At 39.8% G+C, this 13,661-nt stretch overlaps 1 protein-coding gene across 11 annotated transcripts in view; it reads left to right on the forward strand.

Annotated features, from left to right (window-relative positions):
* The first annotated feature begins 811 nt into the window (after positions 1-811).
* LOC115192639 (CUGBP Elav-like family member 5) overlaps positions 812-13,661 on the forward strand; it is a 335,938-nt gene continuing 323,088 nt past the window's right edge. For all 11 annotated transcript variants that reach the window (XM_029751379.1, XM_029751383.1, XM_029751380.1 and 8 more), the window contains exon 1: positions 812-1,289. In XM_029751379.1, the coding sequence (XP_029607239.1) occupies positions 932-1,289 (358 nt within the window). In that variant the 5' untranslated portion in view covers positions 812-931. The remainder of the gene's footprint in view (positions 1,290-13,661) is intronic.

Genomic DNA, 13,661 nt, shown 5'->3' on the forward strand with positions numbered 1-13,661 from the left:
CTAATACCTTCTGACTGTTTTCTAAAATGGGGGCACCCATTTGTATAGTTTAGTGTCACGTCCATCTCAACACCATGCATTACCAGATACTGGAATGCCTGATGTTTCTGAATTGGAAGTAGTATATCCTTTAATTCTCTTTCATGCTGGCTTAAAAAAAATCCATCATTTTAAGATTTAATGTAATGCAATTACTACTACTGACTATATGTTGGATATCTACTGTATGGCTATAACTGTTCAATTTGAGTTTAAGTTCACTATCACATGCTTAAAACCCCATCAGTTGTTGGCCGTTCTAGAAACATTTTGCATAACCTCTTTGCTGTCACAAGACAGACTGTAATTGCTGACTCGCAAAAGACGCAGGGCACATTAACACAATTTGTTGCTTCAGATGTAACTTCAAAAGATCATTGTAATGGAATTGTTGTAGTAAAAGGCCAGCAACCCTCCATATTATTCAGTGCCCGATGAAATGACACCCTATATAGATTCTACAGACCCTACTGAGTACTCCCAACAACACTTTTACATCTGCACAAATAATAGATTTTTTTCACTATAGGCCCAATATTGTCAACATACCAGTCTGAACATTGTATTTTTCAATAGCGGTCTTAAAATAATGCTTTTAAAAACATGTTACATTTTTTTCCCCATAAATTCCTTCTTGTATTTGGTTATAAGAACAATAAAAATCTATCAAAATGTTATATATTTTGAATGAGTTTTGCAATGTTTTGAAATGCGGGTGTTTATTTTGAAGGTTACCTCATTATCATAGAAAAGTGATGTCATCGTTAGTGCTGCTAACAGAATAGTATTGTGTGTTGGATAGAAGGTGAGCCTGGTTTCCAGCTGAGTGCTTGCTCTCTCTCAGTGTGTGTGTGTGTGTTGTCATTATTATCCAGTGTGCTCCCAGCTCAGAATGGCCAGATTCACTCAGACTGAAACAAGAAGGCAGCAGCAATCACAGCAGCCCCATCCCGCTCACACCAGCCTGGTTTTCACTGGACCTGGGGCACCACCTACCGAACAACCACTACTACTTATCCCTCACCAGCACCAGTACTCTCAGATCACATTTCCTAAACCCATGAACGGGTCAGAATCCATTTCCATTCATCCGGAGAGCGGCAACATGAAAGACCAAGATGCCATAAAGCTGTTTATCGGGCAGATACCGCGGAACTTAGAGGAAAAAGACCTGAAACCTCTGTTTGAACAGTTCGGGAAAATCCACGAACTGACAGTTCTAAAGGACCGATACACCGGCATGCACAAAGGTAACGTGTGCCCCCCCCCCCCCCCCCCCCCCATCCAATGGCATATAGCAAGGCCTAATACAATTAACTGTATTTCGTTTGATTACAATATTACGTAGCCTACAATTGCCAGTCTTATGGCTGGCGACTTTTGCATTACGCACCATTTTTTTTGGTCTAACTCAACATTTAGCTCTCTAAATGATTGTACAGAATTGAAGGAATAATTATTTTTACTATTTTTCGTCAAACATGCATGATAACCTAGGCTACTTTTAATCATCGTGGTCTCATGTTCCCAAATATTCTAATGTGGCCATGGGCATGCACATAGGGAGATGTCATAGTTGTAGGGGTCTCGCGCTGATTCTTAGCTTATATTATTGCTTTCACGCATACACATCCGAACGACTTGAGTGTTTACAGATTTCAAACGTGATAATATTTCATATAAATGTATCCAATGTATTTGTATTTTCATAACGCTCTCTCAGAATTGGGGCAGAAAAGGGCTACATTTTTAAAGAGCCTCCCCTTGACTCTCCCATGTTTTAGGTACAGACAGCATCCTTTATTTATCCATATGCTTTCTGTAACATCCCACCATGTGCTGCTCAAGTAGAAGCTAAGCCCAAAACCAAATAGATTCGGTGCCAGAATGTACAAAATAGGGACGCAAGGACTGTCAAGAGATGACAAACGTTTCTACTGCGCGCAGCCAGCAGTGTTGCTGCTGCTATGGTGTGTTGCCATGTTGGGCTTATGGAGGTGGATGTAAATAAGCCACCAACAAAAAGACAATGTTAAAGGGATAGTTTGGGATTTAGGCAACGAGGCCCTTTATCTACTTCCCCATTGGCGGATGAACTCGTGGATACCATTTTTATGTATTTGCATTGAATATGAAGGAAGTTAGAGGTAGTTTTGCTAGTGTTAGCACAATGGCTGGAAGTCTACAGGAACAGCTAGCGTGCTACAGTAGCAGTCATTGCACTAATGCTAGTTAGAAACTTCCTTTAAACTGCATTTCCAAAATCCCAAACTATCCCTTTGAAGATGTGCTATGCAGAAACTCTCCACCATTTCATGTTGCTGAAATTCTAATAGTTCACCTAATTTCAGTTTATGTGACAAAACAAGCAAGTAGAATGAAGAAAATCATTGTACCATCTAAATCGCTGTGAAATATATTTTGCATAACCAAAAATATTGTATTTTCAGCTGTTTGAAGATGGTGTACTAAACTGAAAGTTTATGACACAAAAACAAAACTTAAGGGGGAGCGGAGCATAGATATAGCGCACATAGAACAGATCTACCACTTCTTAGACTTGCTTTCAATGACAATGACAGATCTATAACACATTTCTATGTGAATTTGGTCTTGTCGCCCAAAAATGTACATATTGCAGCTTTAAGATTCAATGTTTGTTTTCTAATGCAGTCGGGGAAGTCATGGAAGCCATTTAACTCCACAATGTAGTCATTGAGCAGACGCTCTTATCCAGAGCGACTTACAGTAGTGCATACATTTCCTACATTTTTTCTCCGTACTGGTCCCCCATGGGAATCGAACCCACAACCCTGGCATTGCAAACACCATGCTCTACCAACTGAGCCACACGGGACCGACAGAATGGAGTTAAATAAAGGTTCAATAAAAAAAATAAAAAATAAACAATGATAGTGAACGACGTTGCCTTATTCATCATCGTCAGTGTAGGGCATCGTCCATCATCTTCATCATCATCATCATCAAACTTCTTCATGGAAACTGGAGCCACCAATAACTAAGGCTTCTTGATGTTACAGTATTACAGAGGATCGTTTAGCCTACATAGCATACTTCCATGGATTTAGTGTAAAACCAAAATGCTGTCCAGACACCAAGATCTAAAAAAATCTTTACAATGACACAATTGTGATTAATGATCAAATAAGGCTATAATAATTTCAAATATGCACCATGTTAGTTGATATTTCCATCAATGGGAATTGGGCCCCCGTTGCTGTCCATGGTCCTGACAGCCAAAATGCGTTGAGCAGGAAAGGATATGGCAGAATCAGTTGACTAGTGACCAAATGAAAGCTCTGAGATAAAGGCTTTCCCTGCTTAGCAGGTGAATGTCTATGTGACATTAAGAAATATACACATCACAGGTAATCTTTAAAATGCCACATCTGACACATTTTAACAGACACTGTTACCCAGAGCAATTAGGGTTAAGTGCCTAGCTCAAGGGCACATCGGCAGATTTTTCACCTAGTCAGCTCAGGGATTCAAACCAACAACCTTTCAGTTACTGGCCAGACGCTCTTAACCGCTAAGCTACCTGCAGCCACCTGGCATTATCATGCCATTATGTTCACTCATTTCTGGCATTCCAAATAGGCTACTATGAACGTGAAGCGTTTACATTTCTGAAAGTAAAAATATAATTATAGACATACTGCATTATGGACAATGTCTTGATGGGTGTACAACATTATCAACCCAAAATCACATTTGACATTATCCACAGCTGAGATGAAATTTAAATCACATTTGTAATTTCTGATGTCAAGCTGTATCTGGTGTAAGTGATGAGCCACACCTAGAATATGTCCCTTCCAATGTGTCTCTGTTAATGAAGTGAAATAACTAGCCAGTAATCATTCAGCTCAATGTCTGCCAAATGTCTCTCTCACCTGTGGTTGGTGATCAAAGGTCAGAGGTCAATAGCTAGAGAGGACCCTAGTATGCCCCACACCTACATATGGCTATAATTCTGTGAGAGGTGCGTGTTTGTGTGTGTGTGCTTGTCCCCATAATAGGACTATTTCTCAACCTCACACACTAGACAGTAGTTGTGTGTAAAGAATAAAACGTTATTGCACTGCATTGCATAAGGATTGCAGTACTTGGTTCTGGTTCTCAACAAACTGTTGTGTTATAATTGAAGTCAGGCCCTGAATGGTGGCATGCGTATGGAATATATGAGCAGGATTTCTCTGTGTGTCAGAAAGATGATTCACTGATGAGTCTTGAATTGTACATTTATAAAAGTCGTGACATCAACAGCTAGTCAGTAGTTTACAATGTACAGGTTCGATCTCTTTCATTTATTATCTTCATCAATTTGTCACATTTTATCATGACATTTTACAAAGTTACTGTCAATTAAAACAAGTTCCTGAAAATGTTCTATGCAAAAGCTTTCAATAACAAGTATTTTTTTTGAGTTTATTCTTAGTACTGTGGGTTTATGCCTTCGGTGCTGAAATACCCCTGTTAACTTTATGCCTTTGTTGTTTTATCGTACAGAAGTCGCATAAGCATTTTACCTCAAACTATTTAGTGATGGAATATTACTAAATGTAAAACATTGCCTCTTAAATTAATCAATGTAAATGTATAGATTTCATTTTGGAACATGGCCATTTCTGTGGATTTTTTGGAAGTTATATATGAAAATATTATACAACCAAGGCTACGTTCTTGTTAGTGAATACTTACTTCCTCAAATATGACAAGCATCGTCTCTGCTATTATGTGATAATAAAATCGAATTGAATTACCTATCTCACCAACTAATTTAATGGATTAGATTACTCGTTCTCCAAACAATAATAAAAATGATTAGTACTCCTATTCAAGTAAATAATTTTAGAGGTCAGACCCAAAATATGAATGTCAAAGTCAATTTATATTCTTATTCATTAATGTCAAATAGCCAGGGTTTAGTTGAATCAGTTTACTTGGAATGTAATAAATCCTGGCCACACAATTTCCAGTATGAAATCATCCTAGCACTAGTCCTTTGCACTTCACTGGTTTTTCTATTGTCAATGCTTTATAAACGAAAAAGGATTATAAATGTCATCTAATAGTATAATTGTTCCTCAAAATTACACGCGCGAATGCACACACACACGTGCACACGCACACGCATACGTACGCACGCACGCACGCACGCACGCACACACACACACACACACACACACACATTTTCCAGAGAAGCAAAATTGCATTCATCGAACCAAAATGGTCCTTACATATACTGAGTAGTTGTTGTTTGTCATATTTTGTCATTTTGATTTACATTATATTCGTAGTCTGTTGTTTTCCTCCCTTCCTTCCCTTCGACCGATTCTTTCTGGTAATCCATCAGGGAAAACAAGGAATTAGTTTGTGAAGCGTGATAATAATGCGTGGCTATAATAACTTGACTCGAGAGGATTAGCAAATGTGCATTGTCTGAAGCTTCAGTCTCTCGGGTGATCAGCTGCTAGTCTCCCTAAACAGTGGCTGCCTTCGCCAATTAAACATGCGGTCTAGTCTCCCTCTTCAAATGATTTATTCTGCCTGTACTGTCAATGGCCTGCCGTTTATTGTCGTCCAATTGGTATTAATAGGTAGACTATTTCCTGATGTTGGATTTATCACTCACAGTGAAAACTTCTCCTGTTGTTTTTAATTAGGCTCCACTCACACAACAGGCTTTCAGTTTAATATTCATTTTTCTCTGTGTGTGTGAAGGCTACCTGAAGGTTGCAATTGTATTTTTCTTGATTTAAGTATGCTAGCAGTTTAATGATTTGCGGACTCGCACATGAAAAGCACACAAAGCTATTTTCAAATGTATTTTTCTGTGTTGTTCTGTGGCTAGTAAGAGGGTTATTGTTGCATAGGGGTGTCAATCTTAGCAGATTTGCTTCTGAATACAGATACAGGTTTAGCTGTGAAGACTGAAACACACACACACACTTGATGAGAGGAGGATGGGTGGCAGGAGTGATTCAGCATACTGGACAGGCAATACAAACATGTCTGCTCTCATCTGCCTGCTGAGTGTCAATATTAAGCTAGTGTCGGGAGGATCATTGTGTTAATGCGTTTATAAATGGACCAAAGATATTGCCGTAGACTCAAGCCAGTCAGAAGCACATTAAATCATAGGAATAATCTAATGAAATATTTATTCTAGTTACATTTTTTTCTTCCCCACTCTGATGGATGGGCTCCACAGTGGGGGTAGTAGCCCAGCAATAATGGAGAGATGGAGGGAGGCAGATCCAAGCTACAGGGTGTTGTAAGAGCATATAGGCCCGCCCAAATCAAATGGTATTAAAAAGAGACAAGACCAGTATCCCCACGGAGATTATGTAACTGTACCAGAGTGTTGACAAAAACAAATCTAGTAATCTTTCCAAACCTCTCATACAGTATGTGATTTAAAGGGATGCCCCTCTCCTCCATATTGAAGCTGCTCATATGGAAGGAGCTAAGGATCACGGCGCTGCGCCAAGGTATGACAGGAACCCCTCTGGGAAAACAGATGGGAGCAAATGTACTTACAGGTAATTGCCAAAATAAAGGAAACACTTGAGTAAATGAGGAATACAAAGTAAATTGAAAGCAGGTGCTTCCACACAGGTGTAGTTCCTGAGTTAATTAAGCAATGAACATGCCATCATGCTTAGAATCATGTATAAAAATGCTGGGCAGGCCCAGTTGCCCATTGTTTTTGCTACCATGGCTATGCCACAGCACATAAACGGCGTTATTGAAATTCAGTAAAGAACTTCTGTTGGCTGCCGATGAATGCTCTATTCTAGTTCTTTGAGATCTCAGTGCTGGGTTTAATACTATTGATCGTAACATCCTTGCTGACCGGCTGGAGAAGTGGGTGGGAATCTCTGGCGTTTCCCTCGACGGGTTCAGGTCATATCTACACTACCACCCTTTGCTTTGATGACAGCTTTCCACACTCTTGGCATCAAAGCAAAGCTGTCATCAAGGCAAAGGGTGGCTATTTGAAGAATCTCAAATATAAAATATATTTTGATTTGTTTAACACTTTTTGGTTACTACACGATTCCATATGTGTTATTTCGTAGTGTTGATGTCTTCACTATTATTCTACAATGTAGAAAATAGTAAAAATAAAGAAAAACCCTTGAATGAATAGGTGTGTACAAACTTTTGACCAGTAGTGTATGTGGCATACGTTTCTCAGTGAGCATGGGTATCGTCCCCAGCACCTATTCACTATGGTGTCCCTCGGGATCAACTCTGGGCCCCGTCTTTTTCCCCATGTACATACTTCCGCTTGGTGACATTATCCACAATCATAACATTCACTTTCATTGCTAGACAGATGACACACAGCTTAATTTACCAATCAGACCCATTAACCAAGCTAGCGTAGCTACCCATCAAAAGTGTCTTGCTGACATAAAATTTTGGATGTCTGACTATTTTTTCCAGCTTAATGGTAACAATTAGAGATTGTTTTATTTGGAACCCACCTTGCTATAACCCAGATTGTAAATAGCTTTGGTCATTTGTCCATCAATGTCAAGCCTAAGGCAAGAAACCTTTGTCTTCTTTGACCCTGACCTAAAGATCAAGCTGCATGTAAAGAACGTTGTCCAGTCCTGCTTTTAACATCTAAGAAATATAGCTAAAGTCACGTTATACAGTGGGGGAAAAAAGTATTTGATCCCCTGCTGATTTTGTACATTTGCCCACTTTCAAAGAAATGATCAGTCTATAATTTTAATAGTAGGTTTATTTGAACAGTAAGAGACAGAATAACACCAAAGAAATACAGAAAAATGCATTTAAAAAATGTTATAAAATGATTTGCATTTTAATGAGGGAAATAAGTATTTGACCCCTCTGCAAAACATGACTTAGTACTTGGTGGCAAAACCCTTGTTGGCAATCACAGAGGTCAGACATTTCTTGTAGTTGGCCACCAGGTTTGCGCACATCTCAGGAGGGATTTTGTCCCACTCCTCTTTGTAGATCTTCTCCAAGTCATTATGGTTTCGAGGCTGACGTTTGGCAACTCAAACCTTCAGCTCCCTCCACAGATTTTCTATGGGATTAAGGTCTGGAGACTGGCTAGGCCACTCCAGGACCTTAATGTGCTTCTTCTTGAGCCACTCCTTTGTTGCCTTGGCCGTGTGTTTTGGGTCATTGTCATGCTGGAATACCCATCCACGACCCATTTTCCATGCCCTGGCTGAGGGAAGGAGGTTCTCACCCAAGATTTGACGGTACATGGCCCCGTCCATCGTCCCTTTGATGCGGTGAAGTTGTCCTGTCCCCTTAGCAGAAAAACACTCCCAAAGCATAATGTTTCCACCTCCATGTTTGACGGTGGAGATGGTGTTCTTGGGGTCATAGGCAGCATTCCTCCTCCTCCAAACATGTTGAGTTGATGTCAAAGAGCTCCATTTTGGTCTCATCTGACCACAACACTTTCACCAGTTGTCATCTGATTCATTCAGATGTTCATTGGCGAACTTCAGACGGGCATGTATATGTATTCTTGAGCAGGTGGACCTTGCGTGCGCTGCAGGATTTCAGTCCTTCACGGCGTAGTGTGTTACCAATTGTTTTCTTGGTGACTATGGTCCCAACTGCCTTGAGATCATTGACAAGATCCTCCCGTGTAGTTCTGGGCTCATTCCTCACCGTTCTCATGATCATTGCAACTCCACGAGGTGAGATCTTGCATGGAGCCCCAGGCTGAGGGATATTGACAGTTATTTTGTGTTTCTTCCATTTGCGAATAATCGCACCAGCTGTTGTCACCTTCTCACCAAGCTGCTTGTCGATGGTCTTGTAGCCCAATCCAGCCTTGTGTAGGTCTACAATCTTGTCCCTGACATCCTTGGCGAGCTCTTTGGTCTTGGCCATGGTGGAGAGTTTGGAATCTGATTGATTGATTGCTTCTGTGGACAGGTGTCTTTTTTGCAGGTAACAAGATGCGGTTAAGAGTGTGCTCCTAATCTCAGCTCGTTACCTGTATAAAAGACACCTGGGAGCCAGAAATCTTTCTGATTGAGAGGGGGTCAAATACTTATTTCCCTCATTAAAATGCAAATCAATTTATAACATTTCTGACATGCGTTTTTCTGGATATTTTTGTTGTTAATCTGTCTCTCACTGTTCAAATAAACCTACCATTAAAATTATAGACTGATCCTTTCTTTGTCAGTGGGCAAACGTACAAAATCACCAGGGGATCAAATACTTTTTTCCCCCACTGTACATGCTTTTACAGTGCACTCGGAAAGTATTCAGACCCCTTTACTTTTTCCACATGTTGTTACGTTTACAGCCTTATGCTAAAATTGATAAAAAAGATATAGATTATAATAAATCTACACACAATACCCCATAATGACAAAGCAAAATCACATTTATAAAAATGACAAAGCAAACGCAAATGTATAAAAACTGAAATATTACATTTACATAAGTAAAAATATCACATTTACATAAGTATTCAGACCCTTTACTCTTCACTTTGTTGAAGCACCTTTGGAAGCGATTTCAGTATTGAGTCTTCATGGGTATGACGCTACAAGCTTGACACGCCTATATTTTGGGAGTTTCTCCCATTCTTCTCTGCAGATCCTCTCAAGCTCTGTCAGGTTGGATGGGGAGCATTGCTGCACAGCTATTTTCAGGTTTCTCCAGAGATGTCGATCGTGTTCAAGTCCGGGCTTCCATCTGGCCACTCTACCATGAAGGCCTGATTGGTGGAGTGCTGCAGAGAAAGGTTCTGGAAGGTTCTCCCATCTCCACAGAGGAACTCTGGAGCTCTCTCAGAGTGACCACCAGGTTCTTGGTCACCTCCCTGACCAAGGCCCTTCTCCCCCGATTGCTCAGTTTTCCCGGGCGGGCCAGCTGTAGGAAGAGTCTTGGTGGTTCCAAACTTCTTCCTTTTAAGAATGATGGAGGCCACTATGTTCTTGGGGACCTTCAATGCTGCAGAAATGTTTTGGTACCCTTCCCCAGATCTGTGCCTCAACACAATTCTGTCTTGGAGCTCTACAGACAATTCCTTTGACCTCATGGCTTGATTTTTGCTCTGACATACATTGTCAGCTGTGGGACCTTATATAGACAGGTGTGTGCCTTTCCAAATCATATCCAATCAATTGAATTTACCACAGGTGGACTCCAATCAAGTTGTAGAAACATCTCAAGGATGATCAATGGAAACAGGATGCACCTGAGCTCAATTTTGAGTCTCATAGCAAAAGGTCTGAATACTTATGTAAATAAGGTATTTCTGTTTTACATTTTTTATACATTTGCAAAATTTCGAAAAAACAGTTTTTCGCTTTGTCATTATGGGGTATTGTGTGTAGATGAGGAACATTTTTATTTAATCCATGTTAGAATAAAGCTGTAACGTAACAAAATGTGGGAAAAGTGAAGGGGTCTGAATACTTTCCGAATGCACTGTAGGCCTTTCTCGGGATATCTAATAAGTCAATATCTGGAGGGAATCCAAAAATAATTTGTGCATGAAAGAAAAATATGGAGTTGATATTGAGCATGTGCTGAAAATTCAGAAATGCATCAGAAATCGTCCTTATTTTCAGCATACCAAAAAGCATATCAAGATCAGGATATGGACCTCAACCAAAAGAAGCATATCTGGAATCAATATAGCTTAATATCTTGAATGTGCTGAGAAAACACAGATATGCAGTGTATACAGTCAGTATTTGTCAACATGAAGAGAGAAAATAGGATGTCTCTTATCTCAGGATATTGAATGAATACATGTCCGGCCATAGGAAATATGTGATATTCGGAGGAATCCCTATGTCAAAAAGACACATCTGGATTCAGAATTTGTCAGAATATGGTGCAAATCCACAAAACTCAAAATATGCATTGGAAATGCTTGAATAGCTCTAGAATATCAAAAAACGAGTAATGTTAATATATGTAGCCTTTTCACCCAGTATTGCTGCTTTCAGAGGGTGCTTAGAGTAGGGACATAGGCAAATCTATGGGAAAACATGAACTGGCTTTTGAGACGTTGTCTGATAGCCCTTCTAGCCCCAGTTACATGCATATGAAATTAATTGGGTTCCATTAACCTTGGTTGTGGGTGATTTCACAGTGGTGGTTTTGCAGCCGTTGTCTGGACTGGAGGTCACCATCAAGGATGTCTGCGGTATTAAGGATTGGGTTGGGTGACCATTTGTGTTAGGTTTTATTTTACACCCCCTATTCACAGTTTATTTTGTTTTGGGATGTGATTTGGTCATGGTGCCACAGAGGGATGAAGAAAGCTCTTGAGTATGCTTCATAATAAATACATTTCAGTTTGGGTCCATGTTGTAACATCACAGAATGTTTTTGACAGTGACTTCACTGATTTTGTGGTAGCCTTCAGAAAGTATTCACACCCCTTGACTTTTTCCACATTTTGTTGTGTTACAGCCTGAATTTAAAATGGATTAAATTGAGATTGTTTGTCACTGGCCTACACAATAACCCATAATGTCAAAGTGGAATTGTTTTTCTAAATTTGTACAAATTATTTACAAATGAAAAGCTGAAATGTATTGAGTCAATAAGTATTCAACCCCTTTGTTACAGCAAGCCAAAATAAGTTCAGGAGTAAAAATGTGCTTAACAAGTCACATAATAAGTTGCATGGACTCTGTGTGTAACAATACTGTTTAACATGATTTTTTAAATCCCTATCTCATCTCTGTACCCCACACATACAATTATCTGTAAGGTCCCTCAGTCGGGCACAGATTCAACGACAAAGACCAGGGAAAACACCCCTGGTTTTTGGGGTTGAATCTGTGTTTGAAAATCACTGCTTGACTGAGGGACCTTACAGATAATTGTATGTGTGGGGTACAGAGAAAATCACGTTAAACACTGTTATTGCACACAGAGTGAGTCCATGCAACTTATTATGTGACTTGTTAAACACATTTTTACTCCTGAACTTATTTAGGCTTGCCATAACAGAGGTGTTGAATGCTTATTGACTCAAGACATTTCAGTTTAAGATTATTTATATATTTGTAAAAATTTCGAGAAAACAATTCCGCTTTGATTTTATGGGGTAGGGTGTGTAGACCAGTGACAATAATTTTACATTTAATCAATTTTAATTTCAGGCTGTAACAACAAAATGTGGAAAAGGTCAAGGGGTGTGAATGCTTTCTGATGGCACTGTATCTTACTATTGTAACACAAACTGTGCAACTTGAATAATTTGTCAGTAAATAAGAAATTAAGAATGTATTTTTCTTATTTATTTAACCAGGAAATCCTTTGATTTAAAAATCTCTATTTCAAGGGGGACCTTGCATGAGTCGCTTTTAATTCATTAATGCTTTATTGTTCGCGTTGTTTGGCTAAGCATGACAGCAAAGTAAGATGAAGATACATTTCCAAAGATGAAATGATTTAGGTCACTAAAATACATGCAGTAATAACTAGTGAGCTAGTTCAAAATGTTTTCATCTGCTGACTTCTCTCTTTAAAAGACATAGATGGTAGGGCGGTAAAGGTACAGCACCTTCTCACCCATACCCAAAGGTCACCGTTATTCCACTGCGGTAAGTGTGAGGATAGAGGCCTATCTACACTGAGTGTAAAAGAAAATAGCAACACCTTCCTAATGTTGAGTTGCACCCTGTTATGCCCTTACAACAGCCTCAATTCGTCGGGGCATTGACTCTACAAGGTGCCAAAAGCATTCCACAGGGATACTGGCCCGTGCTGACTCCAATGCTTCCCACAGTTGTGTCAAGTTCTTGACACACTGAAACCGGTGTGCCTGTCAACTACTACCATACTCCATTCAAGGGCACTTAAATATTTTGTCTTGCCCGTTCAATGGCACACATACACAATCCATGTCTCAATTGAGACATCATAGCTTTCACCTGGATTCACCTGCTCAGTCTCTATCATGTTCCTAATGTTTAGTACACTCAGTGTATTTTGGATGGTGCTTCTTAAAGGACTGTCATATCCTGCAGAGCAGAGTACTACGGTAGAAAGCAGGCAAGGAGAAAGGAGGAGAGCGAGAGTGATGATGTTTCAGTGAGAAATGATCTCTGCTCTTAAATGTTGTGTTTGAGCTTGGCCAGGCACCGACTCGTTTTTGGAAGTTGGGAAAATAAAATAACAACATTATGGAGATTTTAATGTAGTATTTTAAAAAAAAAGAATCCCTCTCCATTTTGGAACGCTTCAGGAGAAGTCATGTGATAAAGCCTCTTTGGTCCAAGCTGGAGAAAATAATAAGATGTCTATTTTTTGTCTTTTTCCCAGTGTTGAACCCACTGACCCTCTGTTTTAGTAAAAACAATGAGAGATTAGTCAAGCCATCCCAGCTCTTAGAATGTCAAATGACAGTAGTGATGAGGCCTTGATGCAGGCCCAGAGACGTGTGTAGAGTGGCCAGTATCAGTCAGCCAGACATGACAGAAAGGGATGGGAGGGAGCACAGCCACACGTATTGTATGCAGACAGACAGAGAAGGGGACAGAAGACAAGTGACAGATGGACACATGGTCAGGCACAATGGATTAGTGGAGTGAGAAAGATGAAGTGAT

Source organism: Salmo trutta, chromosome 4 (assembly GCF_901001165.1).
Source record: "Salmo trutta chromosome 4, fSalTru1.1, whole genome shotgun sequence".
NCBI classification, from domain to species: Eukaryota; Metazoa; Chordata; class Actinopteri; order Salmoniformes; family Salmonidae; genus Salmo; species Salmo trutta.